Source organism: Pleurodeles waltl, chromosome 9 (assembly GCF_031143425.1).
Source record: "Pleurodeles waltl isolate 20211129_DDA chromosome 9, aPleWal1.hap1.20221129, whole genome shotgun sequence".
NCBI classification, from domain to species: Eukaryota; Metazoa; Chordata; class Amphibia; order Caudata; family Salamandridae; genus Pleurodeles; species Pleurodeles waltl.
Window position 1 is genome coordinate 382836685 of NC_090448.1, and position 19468 is coordinate 382856152.

Sequence of the window (19468 nt, forward strand, 5' to 3'; positions counted from 1 at the left end):
ATTTTGTTGAAGATTTTCTTCAGCGAGACAAAGTTGCCAGTCTGATCCGATCTCCCTGGAGCCCTTCCTCTGATATGCGTCGCAGGACCCCTTGGTGAAGATTTCTAAGTTCGGACAAAGTCGATTTTTCAAGGTGAAAATCCTTCGACTGGGACAAACCTGAATCTTGATCCGACGTCTGTGGAGCCCTCTTTGTATTCACTGGGTGGGAGGTTCCGGTTAACTTTCTACGTTCTGACTTACTCACTTTTTCTGAGATTTTCTTCAGTGGGACGAACCTGCAAGTCAGGCCAAGTCGCAGTTGAGGCAAGCCGGATAGAGCTGCCGTGGCGAGTCAGTCCCTTTATGGAGCTTTTTCCAAAAAGTTCTCCAATCTTCTCCAAACTTCTGGATCTTCTTCCATAAGGTCTTTTAAGGTTCTTTTGGAGTCCACAGCTCACCCAAAGGTTCCAGAAGCTCTGAGTTGCTCCTTGAGGGTACGGACTACATCTCCCAGAATGTACCTGGCCAAACTCCAAATTGGCCACCGGACAGTGGTCAGCTGGTCAGTTTCTTCAGGATACAAGTCAGGGGACCCTGGTTAGCAATTTGTCACCTACAGCAAACAGGGAGTCCCTCCTTGAACCAGTTGAAGCCAGGCAAAGTCCTTGTGGTGAAGCCTAAGTGTGCAGCTGGTGCATCCTTCAGAGTGCAGTGTCCAGGTGCAGGTCAGGGGTCCAGCAGGGCAGTCCTTCTCCGGATATTCTTCCTTGTAGGGATCTGAGGTGTGAGTGCAGCTCTGCCATATTTATACTTGCTCCTGGGTGAAAACCAGGGGGTCCTGGTTCTCCAATCAGATGCAAGGTCCTTCCCCCTGTGATGACCACTTCCTGGGAAGTGTGGCAAAAATCAATCCCAGAGATCAACATTCTTGAAACATCCATCATGGCTGAAACTGATTTTTGGAGGTAACATCTGGCTGAGGCCACCCACTGGTGTGGCTAAAAGTCATAAACGCTTTCTTTTCCTGCCCTCTCCTAATCTAATCAGGAGGGCACCTAATTGTCCGGAGTTGCAGGATGTGAGGGTGGTGCTGGGTTGCTCCAAATGTCCTTCCCTACCTGTGAAGACCGGTTTGGCAGCCCTCCCCACTTCCTGCTTCCCCATCTGCTGAAGTAATTCTCCCCAGGCACATGCTTTGTGTCCAGCCCAGGCCACTTTACATCGCATCAAGCGAGCCTGGCCAGGCTGCCAGAGACTGGTCAATCAGAGAAGGGTGCTACAGAGCTGAAGTTGGCAACTTTTCAGGTAGAGTTTAAAACTCTTTACCTAAATTTGTTATATTAAATCCAACAATTGTCAGTTGTGTGATTTATTATAACAGTTAATTTGATACCGAACGTGAGGTATCTGACACTTAGGGGGACTTCGTTGATTGAAATAAAGTCTCCCCATTTTAGCCTATGGAGGCCGTTCACTACAGTGAGGGAAAAACAAATTTGGCTATTTTACATCACCAGGGCTTATAAAACAACTTATAAGGTCCCTGCTTATAGTTACATGGCACCCAACCATAGGGCACACCTTAGGGGTGATTTATATTTAAAAATAAGGTAGTTTAAGACTTTGGAAGTACTTTTAATTCGAAAGTCAAATTTGCATGTAACTTTAGTTTAAAAGCAGCCAGCAAGGCAGGCCTGCCTTTACAATGACACTGGGCACCTCAGCAGTGCACCTATGAGGGCACTACCTATGCTGGGGTCCCTAAACCTACACGCCCTACCATATACTAGGAACCTATAGGTAGGTTAATACTACCAAGTATAATTAGCCTAATTTGCATATCCACTTTACACAGAGCACTGGCCCTGGGACTGGTAAGCAGTACCCAGGGCACAGCCAAGAGTAAGTAACCACCAGTATCTGTCCAAAAGGTTTGGAGGTGGCCAGGGCAAAAAGGAGCACTTTCCTACAAGTCAAAAGTAGTAAAGTTACTCAAAATTGTAAGTATATTGCACATGCAAAATACTCACAATTGTAATTTATGCTTCTGAATAGACACGTATGTGTGTGTGAGTTGCATAGAAGAGGAGTGTGGAGATTGAGGGCGAGCCTAGGAAATCCTGTAAAAATTTAAAAATGTAAAGTGAACACCTGGCATGGATCTGTCAGTGAGAGTGGATCCTGTGGCAAAGTAATGCAAGTTCTATTTCATTAACAGGTGGTGAATAGAGAAAGGGGACTTGCTGTGCCCAGTCCTACACTACAGTGAAATAAGACTAGATGGACTGGATTTTCTCATTTTTAGCACAGCAAAAATATCCCTTTTCTGGGACATTCTTAAAATTATTTGTTATGATAGTGTGATCATCAACAAATTTGTCATTAGGGAAACTGTCATTCATATGGATCAAATATGTACGTCTTTAAATTGGAAAGTGACCTAAGCAGTTGGGTGGTGGTGTAGAGGAATTGTGACATGATCATTCGATACAAAATGGTGGAAATGTTTGACACACATGGATTTCTGAAGTATTAGCCTTTTGTAGGGGGATATCTTTACTTCCTTGTGAAGATTACCCAATGGAAGTCTATGGTTACAGGTAAGTTACATTTTAACTGTGTCAAGTTGGACAAGGATCAATATTAATAAACTGTGTTTATCCCCCTGTGTGTACATGCAATCTTTTTTATTATTCTTGTGGAAACATATCCTTTACTTTCTTCATGATCTAAAGTCACTTTGTCAAAATGCCCCCTAACCATTTTTTATCCTTTATGTTTTTGTTTCTCTTTGTTTGTAGTCTGGAGATGGCCAGGTTAGAAACAATATCAATGTGCTTATGTTGTTTCTTTCTAAATGTATTTTATTGGGCGCTGTATGTGCCTCGCATTGAGCATGGATTCTCCTCCCACACGTTTCCTCCCCCTGTCCTGTGCCCTTACAAATCCAAGGATTGGGAGTGGTGGTATTTGTTAATGGACTGGGCCCTTTCCTTTATAAATTGTTCATTAAGGTCTGTGAAATTCTGAAATCAACAGGGGAGGTTCATCTTAAGTAGAGGAGAATTTCCTTAAACAAAATGCATGAGAATTGGATTAGACTCCAACTTTCTTTAATTTGATTTACACAAAGCTGTAATAAGCATTACATGCTGATAAATGAAGCAAGTATATTATTCACAGACATGGATTGTGAGCATGGATCAACTAAGACAACTTTTTATTTTTTTAAAACAGCTCCTCTAGCCTAATAATTTTTCATGGTTACCATTGTGACTTGAGAGAGGTTGCTTCATACCTGTAGATACTTCACTCTAGCAAACATGCTCTATATTTCCACACAAAGACTCTATGAGCTCTCCAGGCTCTACCCGATCGGCTCATTACCAGACAAGAATGGAGTATCTACTCATCACACTTGTCTTCCACACAGTGCCAAAGATGGAGTCTCTACTCCCCCATGGATGGATTCCCACAACCTCTAACTCTTTGATGGATGGACTCTGCCCCCAAACCATAGACTTTCTACCTATTTTCTATAAGCATGTTTGGACTCTAAATTATGAATTGAAAACTATTAGGACTCTATTAAAAATGGCTGTAAATCTCGGAATCAGACACATATGCATATATATTGCTGATCTTTACAACTATTTACTCTATTAAAAAATGTGGCAGGTAATTTGTGATTTTAGTAAATTCCCTAATGAAAGCCTATTTTCTTAAAAACTAGAAAAATGGTTCCTCTGCATTGCAGAATGTCAATAAGGGTAGAATTATATTTGAGACTCTCACACAGCATTTCGTTTTATGATTTTCTTCAGATGGGAAAAATGGCTTACCTTTCTTTATATAGCTTGAAAGGGGTGGGGTTTTTCTGCTCTTGCCCATACTTTCTGTACAACTTGTGTCCTCATTTAGATGTAAGTTTATGTTACAAGTTCAGGGAAGTGAGGGAAATGCACTACAAATGTATGTGCATACCAGCGGAGTTACAGTTCTGTGAGTTTTCATGTCATTTACAGGACTATTACTTTAACTACTTCCCCTGTAGAAGTCACTTATGTTTGGAGAGAAAGCCACATTTTGCATACATTCCACACTTGTAAGTTACCTCTCCACATGTAAACGCATTCTAATCATGCTATATGAATCAGGTTAGACATTTGTTAGAGCTACTTTTGCATGAATTTTAAACTGTTTCCATCCTGAAGTCTGACTTACATACGGAAGAGGCTTTCAAATTGGATCTTCTGTTTTTCCACTGAAAGGTTATCTGTTCTGCACAGATGGATTCTGTACTCGAGAACTGGGAGACTCTTTTCCTGTGTAAAGGTCCGTTTTCCACTCATCCCTGACAGATGTACTCTCTTCCCACACACAAACAGACGACAGCCCTCGACAAATGCACTCCCGATGCCCTCAAAGAAGAAGCCTGCACCAGCGACAAATTATATGCCGCCCTGAGATCTATCCTATGCTACAGAAAACTGAGGGGGTCAGTCCAACCCTGACAGCCTTTGACCGCCAGGGCTGCGGTGGCGGTACAGACCGCCGCAGACAAGGCGGTCCGACCAGTCCAACCGCCGACACCGCCAGGCTAAAGCCAGTCCCCATCTACCAGCCTGTCCATGGCGGTTCACACCACCATGGAAATGTTGGCAGAATAGGGGTGTCAGGGGCCCCCATGCACAGCCCTGTTAATGCTTTTCACTGCCTGAATTACGGGCATTGAAATGCGTGACTGGTGCTGCTGCACTCGATGCTCGACAACATAGCCGCTGGCTCAATTATGAGCCGGCGTCAATTCTGTGGTGAGTGTTCCGTTGGACCAGCGGGCAAAAACGCTGTTTTCGGCTGCTGGCCCAGCAGAACACTCCTAATATGGCAGGCAAAAGACCTCCAGAACTGGTGGTCTTTTGCCTGCACCTGCTTTGGCGGCCCTGTGAAAGGACCTCCGAAGTCGGGATGACCCCTGATTCTCTGTTTCCCAGAGGCTGAACCTGCTTCTCTCAGAATGACTCCTCGATCCAGATTGGACTTGTAATGCTCGCAATAACTCTTTAACAGCCACAAACTGAATCGGCCCTTCACAGAACAACTTCACTACACAGAGAGATTCTGCCATGGACAGATGCTGTTTTTGCCGTCTGAGCATGGGATCTACAAATTACAGATGATCCCTCTACCTCCTGTAAAGCAGTTCAAAGTCACTAGAAGATGGTCTCTCCTTCAACCACCGATATTCTCTCCACTTCCTCAGGATATTTCTTTGTTAAACACAAATGGTCTTCTCTGACACCCTCTGTTGTTCTCTCTGCTTGTACATACAGCTTACCAATTACAGAGGATTGTTTTGGCATACAGACGGTCTGTCTGCAAAACACCAACAAACTATCAGTCATTATCAATGGACTTTCTACTACTCATACATTTTTGTTGGTTTATTCAGTATGAATTATTTGATGCCTGTGATACCAATGACAATCTTTTATGTGCTATTTCTGTCTCACATAGGTTTGAAAAACCTAAACCTTTCTCCCAGTACCTGAAAGAATTCAGTCTGCCTTGCAAAGGGCACCAGGAGTGTTGATTTTTTAAAACAAAGCCTTTCCCGAGCCAGCCCTCTGTATTATGAAGCAAACCCTATTAGGAAGTCTTCCATTATGGCTCTATGTTCTTTTAGAGCACTTAATCCTCAGCCCCCATGCTTTTTTGTGAAAACCTTGTCTAGATGAGTTGGTGCAGGAGGAATACTAGAAAGGAAGTTGTCAAATTGGTTGGGATGGGATTTTAAAAGACTGCATATTGTTAGGTCTTGAGAATAAATTTGCTCTCCATTGTTGGGCTGAGTGAAGCTCAATGCAGAGACGCCAGTAGGAAGCAACACATGGAAATACCAGTGTGTTGGGAGCATTGTGTACATCCATGTGAGGGCCCGAGACTGAACAGGACACAGGGATTGCAGCCAGTGGTGGGAATTCCTCAGTGTGTATGCAATTTGACTGGCGATAAAGGGCTTTTTGGTGTGCATATGCCAGATCTTCTGACGGGGTACCTTGCTAGAATGCTCAGGAGGCTGCCTGCAGGAGAAGAAATCCATGGCGGCTTTGATGAAGTCATGTAGAGGAAACTCCTAACTGGTGCCATGTGCTTCTGCTGAGGGACTTCTAGGTGAGCATGTACCTCCCTACAGTGCTTTTGTTTTCTTTGGCTGCTCATAGTGAAAAATCCTTTTATGTCCGACATTGTAACTTTGCTGTTCGAATGCTGAGCTTGTTGTCCTGACCTCAGTGGCTGGCTTTGGGTTACTAGGCATCTTTAATACAAGTGCTGCTATGGCTAAGCTGGTTTGCAAAGCTCGGATGTAGTGCAGTTGGACACAGAACTCATACCACCAGAATCTACAGAGAGCTGTGAAACATTTAACAATGATGGAAGTCCATATTCTCAGCAAGGTACAAGACTTTCCACCTAACATGGAGGCATTTACTCAGTGTGCTCTTCTTCAACCACTAATTGCACCCTGAGTGAGTTCACTAAGGGTCCAAAAAGGCTTGGTTTATTTCAGGTAATTGTGTTATTGTTAAATGTTTGAAACATGTTTTTTTTTGGTAACTATTCTTCTTTTATGTTGTTAATGGCATTTGTATTTAAGTGTTTTCTGGAAAAAACAGGGAACACCTTGTCACAGTCTCAGTCATCAGTGACCTTGCAAATTAGGGTTTAGTCCTGACCATGTGCCACATGCTTGCTGTCCTCCAGTAGCTAAAGGCACCATAGCACATTGGCAACCATCAAGGAGACCAGTCCTCTTTCTCTGCTCATACCACCTTTCAGACTCCATGCCGGAGGTGTTCACAGCATGCCCTGTTAAATGAAGTTTCTGTCTGAAATAACATAAGGCCTAAAGACGAAGAGGGCAAGGTCATGACAGAACTGTGTACATTAAGGAAGGGAGGATTAATTTAAATGGGCTTTTCCTTTGAACTCCCTGATGGGAATCATGAGCTCTGGCATGTCTAACAATACAGTCAGTGACCAGCCTGTGTCTCAGACACGTCAGTCATATCCTTTCAGGGTGATTTTAGGATAGTCAGAGGGATTCCATGCAGGATTTGTTCAACAAATGGTGCTAGAACCTATTTTGAAATAATGAAAGGCAAGCTACCTTAGCCTGCTATGAGGAGGGTAAACTTATAACGAGTTCAGTATCAGCCTAATATGAAGAATAGTTCATCGAATATGCCTGCTAATGGAAAGGATTGGATGGAAGTAGGATGTGTGGTTGGGATTAAAAATGAGAGTTTTCTGATGGATACTTCTAACTGCAGTTTCATTCCATCCCTGAAGTGGCAGATTGGATCTTTAGGTTTTCATAGCACTGCTTCTGCAGGCTTCTAGGTTGCGCCATGCAGCTCCATGTTGCCTATGTTCTGCCCTGGAAGTGGTGCAGAGCTCCATATAAGCACCACTACTGCGTACTGATGTTAGTTGCTTTCTTCCCACAACTTTGAATTCGGATCCTGAGATCTGCTCCCTTTTTTTCGTCAGTTGACACATTTTTTCTAAACTGAATTTCAGTGTGGAAGGGAACGATGTCCCCTCTTAATCGATGGGGTTTAAGTTATGCCATGACTGTTGTAAAGAGGTGCTGGTAATACACCCGCACAAGGTGTGCTTTTGTTGTTTGGGCTCGGGCACAACTCCAATGCATGTGAGAAATGTACTCTCATGCACACTTGATCTTACTTCCGATCCCTTATTGAGGGGCTGATTCCACAGCTGATCTGGATGCTCCCACATTTCCAGGTACATCAATGATGCTGCAGCACGATGAGGCCTTTTAAGAAGGTCATGCTGCATATTTATGACACTCTTCCAGCTCCCATTGATGCACTTTATAGCCCCTAGGATTTGCAGCTTCCAGCCAGGTTTTCACTTGCATGTCTGCCCTGGGTGCCACCTGAGCCCCTTGAGCCCAACTTGGCTCAGGTTCTGCGCCAATTCCAGTGCTGACTCCCATTCTGGCTCCAAGACCTACCCGGATCCTTTCTTTGTTGATGCCAGTTCCCACATTGCCAGTGCCGGAAATTGATCCTCTGCTGACTCTGGTGTCCAACTCCAAGCTGAAGCTGTCTTGATCCCAACCACAGCTGAGGTTGCTGTCTGACCGCACTCTACCGCACAAGGCCCCCATAAATCAAAACACTTTTGTTGCTACCTAGTGGTCCTCAACTGCTCCCTTGGCTTTTGGTTCTGTTTCTGACCAGAATCTGCCATCACTTTGAGGTGATAAAGGAGATGATGATTTAAATCATGGTGAGCGGCCTGCTGTACTGCCATGGGACAAAGTAAATTACTCCTTTCATGTGATGAAGGGCCCCCTGCCTCATTTCTAAATGACCACTATACAGGCAGTCGTTTATAAAAACGTTGACGGGAACCGCCAATACGGCGATTCGTGTCAATGCATTTTACTCTGTACTACGGGCTGCGTCAGCAGGATGCAGCCCTGTAGCAGAGTATTTTCTTTTTCTTAAAAAAAAAAAACCACTTGGAAAGGTATTTTCTTTTTGTAAAGAAAAAAATTCTCTTCTGAAACACTGAAGATACACCTGGTCAAGCATTATTACAGCTGTACTGTCCCTTATTGCCAGGTTGCACTTGGTGGTGCGGAACAGTAACAAAATGCCCATGTGCCCATCTAAGTTGGGTGGGCGGACATGTAGTAATGTCTCTGATGACTCAGACATTTAGCCACATCAGGGATGTAGTGGTCTGTACCATGGCCAAACTTAAGCTCTTGCCAAAATTAAATTAGATGGGAGGACCACTGTGTTGGCGTGGAGGGAAGTCTGTTGCTCTGCAACAGAGTTCCTTTCCTTCCAACATATAAATTGGGCCCTTACTCTAAACCTTGCTTTTCTCCACCAGCAAACCGACAGGTGTCCAGACATCACAAACCTACTCCTAGCATTCCTGTTTTCCTTACACAACATTATACCCCTGAAATGTGGTGGTCCAAGCTTCTGTCAACAAAGTCAACCCTAATGCACTCCCCATGGCCTCCTCAGACAGGTAGTTGAAAAGGACTGGGGCTTTCAGGAAACATATGATCTCCTCTGCCAGCCTAGCCTTGAGGTTGGTCAATGCCACATTTGTGATGTCACAGTGGGACCTTATCTTGAGCTGATGCAGCTTGCGGAGTCCCAGTCCTGAACTTCTATCTGGCCTCTCTGTGGGAAAATCTCCACACATTTACTATACACTACATCCTTGACAGTCAGGTTCATCATGATGGGCACTTTGTCGGTTCGGTCCTCTAGAACTTCTTGATCTGAATCTGTTTGCAGGCCTTCCTCCTGGGAGGCATTGCTTGGTCATCTATCCTAAGGTAAGGAATCTGTGGATAGAAGTCTCTTTCAGATGAACAAGTTATTTACCTTTAGTTACGCCTGATCTGGTAGTGGCTCGATCTAGCAGCAGATTCCTTGCTAACTCACCTATCATCCTTGCTTCTGCAAATGGCTTTTTCTATCTAGAAGAGTCCCTGTAGGTTCTTAGTGTCTGCCCAGAGGTCCATCGGCTTTCTAATGTGGCTCTGTGCTTCTGGGGCAGAAATAATATGAAAAGATACTGGTGTCAGATCGCTGGAGTGGCAACTATGTAGGCATGACACACTTCGCTTCAGGTGTTGGCAACGCTGACGCGGAGCAGTTAGACGGTACCTACCAGTGTGCAGAGGTGCTGCTCAAGATTTTCTGGATCCAGTCTGATGCCTGGGGAATAGTTTAAGGTAAGAAATCCACAGCTAGATGGAGTCTCGTTCAGTGAAGGTTTTACCGAAGGTGAGTAACTTGTTAGTTAAAGCTTGCCCACATCCAGAGAAGCAACATGTTCAATGGGTTTAAATTAAAAGGCTCTGAAATTGGAAGCCTGTGCAAATCAGCTGTTTTAAGGTGGTCATTGAAGTTACAACTGACCATACAAACTTTAGAGGCTGTAGCACCCACACCAGTCACATGTTTCGTGAGTGACTACTCCCTGGATCAAGGGTGTTAGAGATCACCAGAGTCAAAATAAGTTCCCCATCCAAATCCAGAGTAGCGGGGACGGATAGAGCAGGGGAGCTCAGATGGAACTGCACCTGGGCAAAGCAAAAAACTGTTTCTTATGAAAGGGAACAAATGTGATCCCACTCCTCACTTGCTGCCTACGTTGATGAGTTGAGGCCCTCAAAATCAAGATGAATAAGACAATGCCTTGAGTCAATGTTGGGAGTAGCAACCACCAAGTTCAGATGGAAGCGAGTCCTAAGGCTGTTTAGTACCACTACTGAAGCAGACCGTAGACAAGGTCCAGTTGCTTAAGTTTCCAATAAACTTGTATGTAACAGACCAGGTACAATCTCTGTCCACCTTGGGAGACATGCAGGCATGGTTAGAAGCGCTATGGGGCACCTGGGGTGTGATTTTGCCCAGAAGAAGGCTCAATTAACCTTGCTCCTTTAAGTGAAAAGGTGAGAGACAAAGTAGAATGAGAAGGGTCATGGTACTCTAGGACAGTCTCAAAGGTGTGTTCTAATTGACAGTTGAATTCCATTACAACCATTTACAGTCTTCAGAACTTGGTCCCTGGAGAAGTTGGGGTGATGTAGGAGTAGGCTTGGAAGCTTCCCCATGACAGCTATCAATGCTAGCATTGGTATAGTTAGTTTTAGTTCAAGGATAGTCAAGTTTCCCATTTCTTCTTTTATGGCAATAGTATAGTAATAAGGGAAGGATTATGATAGGCACACCTCCTTGAAAAGGAAGGCAGAAGTAGTCTATCGCTAAAAGATAGGTGAAATAGAAATTTCCCCACTCTAGGATTTAAAAGTTTATGCTTGTTGACTCATGCCATGAAGTTGAAGTTACTTCACTCCCGGCCTATCTAAACCTCAAGTCCTCAGTCTTGCCTCATTTTCGCTAATACACACGTCCTTCCTTTTTTATAACGGTTTACACAGGATACTGAGATATGCACAGGGCTTGCAAGCGATCTGCTAATGAGGACTGCGGTCGACTCTGGACATATATGCCATTGTAGAGACTTGAGTAACATTCTAAATCTAGAAATGAAGGGAAAAAGGAAGAGCTATTGGTAGTCCTGTGGCACCAGGGGCAGCAGCCTGTAGCCCGAGAATTGGCCAGGGATGGCTAGATAAAGGAGGAGGGGCTACAGCGCACCCGAAATGATGAAGCTCGTTCGGCAGGGTAGAAACAATGAGTGCCTGTGCGCTGGCACATGGGTACAATGCAAAAACCTATGGCTTATGGCCAAGTGATGGAAGAGATGTGAGGGACTCCAAAGGCTGGCAATGTTTTGAGAACAAGGCAGATGAGAATCTCGAAACACTGTGCTGTTTCAGGTTATCCTGCTGTATCCCAATTGGTTTATGGTGTAAAGGGATGTCTTTTCTTATGAAAAATAGCTGAATGCATCACCAAGGCCCTCCACCCTTTTCTGCACAGCAGTAGAAGGTCTGCTTTAGAGTACATCAGAATAACTACCAAGACTGCTATAAGAGAAAACATAGCATAGAAAAAACTTGGGCTACTTTCAGTTAGATCAAATCATGAGAAAAATAGTTTGAAACGGACCCTCTGCGTGGGTGGTACTTCCATAAAGCTCCATGACATAGCAAATCTTGAGACACAATTTGCTTAAGTCAATCGAGAATTCAGAAGGCAAATCCTAGAGCAGGGATTAGCTTGCAGATAAGTCAGGCACACATAGAAAATAAGGTGAGTGAACCGATGAGGTGGCACCTCACATCTCTCCATGAATGTAAATTTTTTGGCTTCCATTAGATGGTCTCTGTGCATGCTCAAAATTTCCACTCTTCTGATCCAGTCATTAACTCTGCGGATTTAAGCAATTTATAAATGAACGGCTCATTTTTAGGGTCGAGCCTGCGTTGCATGCGCTCGCGCACGCGTATCGCAGCGAGACTCTTTTGTATTTAGAAAAGGGCTCGGAGCCCTGTCAACTTCACGTCAGTGTTTTTTATTGGTTCGTGGGCTTGCCTAATAAAATCTGCTTGCTTTCATTAGTCGAAGGCAGGCATAACTCATTCCTTTTCCGGTGGCTAGCCCTCCTCGAGCGCAGCGACCAAGTACAGAAAACATGCAAGGCTCGCTGTTTTCCATCGGGCTCGTGGACTTCTTTTTCTCTAATTTACGAGCGCGATCTCGCTTGGCAGAAGTCGAGCGCTTTACATAGTTAATTTCACTTTTTCGGGTTATGTACATAAATGCACTTTTGCCCGATAGGTGAAAAGTCGGGTTAGGAGTTTACAACGCGATCAGCTTTAACATGAGCAAACGCGAGACCCGTTGCATTGTAAATGCTTGTTAGCGTTGTAAGCAGCGTAGCAACATTATTTATATTAGTTACATTATATCATGCCTATTTCAACAAGGGTAACACAAGAAAATTCATGCTGATTTACAACTTGTCAGTTACTGGTCAAGATGTCTCACTGGGTGTAGGATGTGTGCTGCCTTTAATGAGTCTTTGTTTGCATTTAGTCGAAACTGAAAGTATCCTTTCCAGCAGTTTGTTTTCAGCTGACCGTTGCTTCCTACACAGTTGTCTACAGTAGTTTGCTTTTTCGCTTGCCAGTCTTCTAGAGTTAACTCATTCCTCAAGTTTTTTCTTCCTTCAGATAGCCACCGCTATTAAGATTAGCTTGTGCATCTGTATCGGAATGGTACGAACCGTACGCGACCAGAATATGGCGGCCTCAATATCGTCCGACTTAAATATTGTATCCTAAATATAATTTACAAAAACATCGCCCCACTGGAGTTAGCAATGGAAATTGCATACCAAATGGAGTGATACTTTTAAATCAATATCGTTCCCGCATTATTTATGTCAGAGGATATTTTTGTTATTGATACTTCACATAGCACCAGCCGCACAGAAGCTGGACAGACAGCAGTTACCCAGCTGTAGCAGTGGTACTCCCGTGTGTGTGTGTTTTTTTCTAGAAATGTACATGGTTGAGTAAGTGTGTAAAATGTTTTTGGCAGTGCCTATTGCAACTTTAACAGCCCCTTATCTGGGATAAACTAAGGAAGGTCTTGGTACTGATGAGGAATTTTATTTTTTCTAAAACCATTAATCATCTCATACAATCAGGTGGAAAAGGGATAGAGTTTCACAGCCTGGTCCCGAGACGTTGATTACTCTTTACTTATGGGTTCTGCCCTGAAAAATCGAAAACAAGTTGGTAATTTTAAGTATTGTTAAGGATCTGTCTGGAAAGGAAATGGTGTTGTTACCAAGAACACAGCCTTTTCCATTGCTGCGAAGGGGAATAGGGCCCGACAAGCTTTAGCCCCAGTCACAGAATAAGAATCCCTCAGAATCTGTACCAGAAAAAAACGAACGACAATTAGGTCATCCTTTGCTAATCTGGATCTCCTTGGGCTATTAGGGGTGATTTTTAAGGTGATTTAAAAAATACGCAGTTGAAGATGACGGTTCATATTTTTATTTTACAGCTTCCTCTTACAGTGAGATGATATGGATTTTTAGCTGCTTCATAGAAAAAAACTGAATTGGCATGGATTGTATAGCTTTCATGTCATGACAGTCCAAACGAAAATAAAGGTGCCAATACAAAGATTGGTTACTAACGCTGTAACCTGTTAAGGAACGTTTTGTGTGTGCTTGTCTCTCTAGGAAAATACACTTGCCAGAGAAGTATATTTGCAGGTAAGTATTCATTTTGTCTGAGAAACGATGGACAGGAATTCTGATCTCTGTGAAATTTCATTCTGAAAATGTCATGTTGATCCTATCCCTCGTGTGTACATGCTTATTTTTATACCTTTTGGAAATTAACACCTAACTTCTTCCTGGTCTGAATTCATACTGTGTCTCCTTGTGGAAGTGTCTGAATTTTAACCTTCTTTCTTCCCTTTATGTTTTTATTTCTTTTGTTTGTAGTCTGGAGAAAGCCAGGTTAGAAAAATCCCAACTTTCTCATGTTGTTTCTTTAATGGATGCTGTGTGTGCCGCGCAGTCAGCATGGAGCATCTTCCCATGGGTCTCTTCCCCCCTCACCATCTCCTCCACTTGTAAAGCTTGCTGGGTGGGCGAGGCAGAAGGGATCAGTGACACCTTTGTTGTCTGGGGTAGACTGATGGAATGAAATGGAAAAACAAATCCCTGCTAGTACATATATTAAGTCAGTCGGTTTTGGTCCACAGACAACTGAAATCATCAGCACATTGAGGTTAACTTTGAGTGAAATGGAACAACTCTTTTTAACATGCAAGACTTCCTGTTTATATCATAGCTTCTTTTGCCTTCCTATATAAATGATTGAAGCAGGCATGAGATAAACTGAGAACTGAAACATAAGACATGCAAACAGCTTGAGGAATCATTGCTCAACCCGAGGAAGGATTCCGTATGCTCAGTCTTTTTATTGCTACTTATGGGGATATATGGGAGTTGCAAGGCTGTGGGCTGAATCTTAATTAATAGATTATTAACTATCCATTGGTGGAAACATATCCACTTAGATACTGCCATTGATTCTTCAAAGATGCGTACTTTTCACCTCTATAACTAGGCTCCAGACATCTACGTATGTACTGTTTACCTTTCACATAGAGCACTGTACTCACAACACTGAGCCTTTATTCAGATCCACTGTTCGACTTGCTTCCTCCTACTAACGAGTAAATGCCCACAGATGGACTGTGTAGCATACATGGATGGTTTGTCATTGCCCATACATTCAATTTTTTTTATATTCATATATTGTAAACCTTTTTTTCCTGGTTGCCACTTATAGATGGTCCATATGATATATCTCTCGTTGACAGATGGTCCCTCTGTCACCCACAGGGTCTCTTTGGCAAGCACAAATATATATTTTGAGACCTTGCACAGAATGGCTGTATGCCACCACTAGGTGTTTTCAAAGAAGCCACCCATAGCTGGCCCATCTGTAGGGGTTCAGCATGCCTCCATGTCACTGTGGACTCTAAGTTACAGTTTGAGGTTTTCATTTACCAAACCTATTGACGTTGTAGGCTTGTTGCACTAAAATTTAACTAAGTTAATGTACCAGATTACTATAGTTTTTTAAATGAAAATATTGCACTGGAAACATGGAGGTCTTGGTACAGTTTATTTTAACCTCACCCACATAGATATGCCATCACATAAAATCTGTTCACCTCCAAAGTACTGCATTTATCCTACCCTCATGTGTTCTGTGTATCACATTCATGCAGTTTCTGTGCTCCCCAAAAACCTCTCTGCCTTCCACAGGTGGGCATTGTTTGGCTTCGTAATATGCAAAGAAACGCTCTTTTACTCAGTGCCTAGTAGCCATGCACACTTGGACAGACTGACCCACAAATAGTGCTCTCTTTGCCACTCTGAAATATTTTAGACATGACACAAATTGTGGGCCTCTTGCAACAACATCCCTGTCCTTCATAAGGGTAGGTAAGGTTAGGTCAGGTCAGGTCAGGTTAGGTTTGATCAGATTGGTTGGGGTTAGGCATTTTTTCTAAAGTACTTGTACACTCAATAGTTTCTTGATGCTCCAACGTGAATCTCCCCAGACCAGCTCTAACATGGGAAGCGTTTCAAACACACATATATTTTAAATAATTTCCTAAGTCTGTAAAGATGATTAGAGGATTGTCTGAGGAAGTCTGTTCCAGGGAGAAGGACCAGCACTGAAAAGGTGGAACTTCCTTTCCATTCCTTTGTCTCATTTCTGCTTACGCACATGGACAGTTGTTTACCTTAAAACCCTCTTCTCAGTATTTAACAAAATGTGTTACTTCCACATACACATCTTTGACATAGAGATCCCTCTTAGCTAGCTCTTTGTTGTGGGCATCAATCTTGACGTTAGGCAAGGAGGTGTCTTTTGGGGAGTTTCACACTTTCAGGGCACTTGTTTTTCCATCATCAACTAATCATTTCCTATGGATCCTTCACCTGTCCATTCTTCCATATATTACCCTATATACACCTATGGGGAGTGGGGAATGTAGAGACAGAAGGTTTTAATTGGAGTGGCCTACTGGGGGGTGAAGAGATTGCATGATCTTGGGGTTTTGGGAAGACATTCCCTCTTGAATGCAGAGCAGAGTGAAGCTCGATGTGGAGATGCCAATAAAGGGCAACACATTGAAGCTCCGATGTGTTGGTAGCAGAGTGTGCAGCCTTGCTGGGGCCTCAGAGCAGCAGAGTGGAACAGATGGCAGTGGCATCTGTACATTTTGGAACAACTCAGTGCCAAAGCCGGAGTAGAGGGGTTTTCTAATGAGCATGTGAAGCATCTTTTTAAAGAGTATAATGCAGTGCTTGTTACCCTATCCGCTAGAAAACAAATCCATGATGACTTTGATGAGGTTAAATATGGGGATAATGAGCTTCAGAGAATAGAAATGGCAAATGCTTCTGCTTGGTGCTTCAAGGTCAAACGTTAGTTCCATGTTCTGCTTTATTTTTGCTGCTCATGTTGATGTTTTCTTCTTTGTACAGCTTCTTATCTTTGTTGTTAAAATGCTGAGCTTGATTTCTTATTATCCAGTTTACTGGCTTTGGGATACCTGGGATTCTAAAGCTAAGTGCTAGCACAGTGCATCTGGTCTTAGGTGCAGAGAGGAAGGGTATACACTGAGCTGGTGTCAACACTACTTACATCGACAATGCACTTCAAGATTTTTGAGACCCCTGCTTACAGTAGGATGCAATAATTTACAATCAAACATGCAAAATTGAGTCTTCTGCATTGTACTGATCTTGCTATATTCTACATCTTCTGAATGAGTCCGAAGTAATAATTAACTGAATCTGCTGCTGAGATTCTTACGATTAGGCAGGTGCCACAAATACTTCGAGTTACATTACATCATCCCTTTATTTAGGTTTGGTGTGGTTTGAGATGCATCCTGCCATGAATTTGCAATTTCGTGGTGGTTTTAATTCCTCTTTGCCATGCAAAACATTTACCAGAATTGTGTTGGGATGGCAGAGCATGCGGTTGAATCACCTCAAACCTGAATTGCCTACAGCTTCTAGGATTTCTCAAATCTTAGATCACTCCAAAATTCGGATGGGTCAAGTGTATGCTGATAGAATTAATCTAGGATTAGTAGGGACGTTTCTGTCAAGTCAGGTGGACCAATGTTCGTGGGAATCAAGGTTCGTTTTTATGCTGTTGGTCTTTTATTAATAATGGTGGTTCTTCTGTGCTCTCCTCCTTGCCCCACCTACCTAGTTGGAAAAGATCTAAAAGGAAAACATGAGTGTTTCTTTGTGTTAGCTCATACATTTGTAGACTGTATTGTATAATTTGTACTGCTTGTCCCCTGGCTCAATCCTGATCCATTCTATAGTTGTTGTTTGGCCATTATCACCCTCCCCTATATTGCACAGATCTGTTATACTTGTATATCATCTACCATTCCTTAATATCATGTACCTCATTAATCCATCCAATACTAACGTTTGTTTCGTGAGTTTTACTGTATGTTCTACAGTTCCATATTGCAAGCAATGTTCTGTCTGGCTTGTTCATATTCAACTAGGCAGTCCTGCTACCCTCCATCCATTAGCCAGTTTCGTCTCTGTAGCATCCTGTGCTGTGTGTTTATGTGCATTTTTATGGTGTGTGATTATAAATATGCAGGTGTCTCATTCTGTAAAATTCAGCTCTGTCTTCCGTATTCTGTAGTGTAATTTCTTTACTTCTCACTTCAGTACTATTTTGTCTTGTTCTGTTCTTTCCTGAAATACTTTCCTAGACACATTAATCGTTCTGGACAGATTTAGTTCTTCGATATTTGCTACATCCCTGATCGGTTTATTGCTGTCCTAAACTGTTACTAATTTCCAGAATTAATTCCCCCTTTGTGGAAATGTTCTGTTGTTTCTACTATGTCTAAATCCGTAGAACTGTTATTTATAATCCTAAACCTGCAGCAACGTCCTGAACTTTAATGCTTCACCGGCCACCACGTCCCATGAATTTCTGGTTCATGGTGGGATTCTCCAATTAAGAAAGACTGCATTCAGTAGTACAATTTCCCTAAAACAAAGAATACAATCTTTTGGTTTACCGGCCAATTTCTGAGTACATTTTTCTTAAAATATATGCTAAATATCTATATGTTTTACAGGCAGTTCAAATAATCAGAGTTAGCATTTTGGCTTGCCTTTTTCTGTCTGATTGTTTGGTGTTTTTTTATTAAACAATAAAATGTGGATAGTCCAGACCACTTAAACAGTATAAAAAATTATGGAAACTACAAATACATTAAGACAATTAAATGATACAAACAGTAAAGATTAGTAGCCAGAAGTAAGTCTTTTAGTATAAATTCATAACTTTTAGATTTCCCCACGTCTCAAGGCAGCAACCATTAAGATTAAACAGATCTTACAGGCTAATGCAGGTTACACACACCTAACATAGCTAACATTCAGGTTCAGATAAATGATTTATTCAGTTAGAACACCTAGGCCCTCAATATGAGTGACGGAAATTCACCAAGAGCAATCATTCGTGTTGAAATTTCAAAATTCGTGCCCTTAGCTAGACATTAATTATTACTCTTAGATCAGTTTAAAATGTATTTTGGAAATGCACAGATTTTGTCCTAATACATCAGTTTTCCATTTTCTGAAAATGCACAACCTGTTTTTTGCCAAACTTAGCTTTCCTTTTTAAATTGCATTTATATAGCGCTTACCCTGACGAGTCTTTTTGTCATATTTTTTTTCCTCAAACAGTATGACATTAACTAGTACTCCAGCATGTGGAATATATAATGCCTCGTATGAGCATGACTCATTATCACATGCCATCGCTGTTCGCCAAGTGTCCAGTGCCCACCAGGTGTCAGAGATATTCACCAGATGCAAGGGTTGCCACTAGATGCCATGACGCCTTTGCCAGAGGTGCCTACCATGTACAATGGATAATGACCATGCCAATTATAGTCACCCGATGCCAGGGATAGTCACCTTATGCATAGAACGCTGTCTCATGCCAGAGATAGTTACAGCCATGAGGAGTGGTCAGCTAACCAAGGAAACCACAAGTGAGCTGCATATGCTTAGGGCTGGTCCCCATATGTACAATTATAGCACCCATACATACCCAAGGATAGCCATTATATAGCAAGGGTTGGCGGGCTCAGTGTATTGGAGAGATTCAGACTTCTGGCTCAGACTGCAGGTTCAGTAGTCTACCGGACCAGATTAGCAGCATGAACAGTGGCAGGAGCTCAAGGTATCACTTGCTACCCCCCACTCCGGTCCTTTCCGCCTCCTTCTCTCATTGGCTAGGCCATAGAGCCTCTTCCATGCTCATCCAGAGAGAGGGGTCCCTGAGTCTTTGGTTATACAAACCAGCACACGTAGCTGTAGAACAATTTGTAATTCTAGT

The 19468-nt window shown here is 42.7% G+C and overlaps 1 protein-coding gene across 8 annotated transcripts in view; it reads left to right on the plus strand.

The window, feature by feature from the left end:
- RYR1 (ryanodine receptor 1) overlaps nt 1–19468 on the plus strand; it is a 1068376-nt gene that overhangs the window by 733559 nt on the left and 315349 nt on the right. For 5 of the 8 annotated variants that reach the window (XM_069206982.1, XM_069206985.1, XM_069206986.1 and 2 more), the window contains exon 70: nt 13987–14001. The exons of the other annotated variants lie outside the window; for them this stretch is intronic. In XM_069206982.1, the coding sequence (XP_069063083.1) occupies nt 13987–14001 (15 nt within the window). The remainder of the gene's footprint in view (nt 1–13986; nt 14002–19468) is intronic. 8 annotated transcript variants of the gene reach the window in all.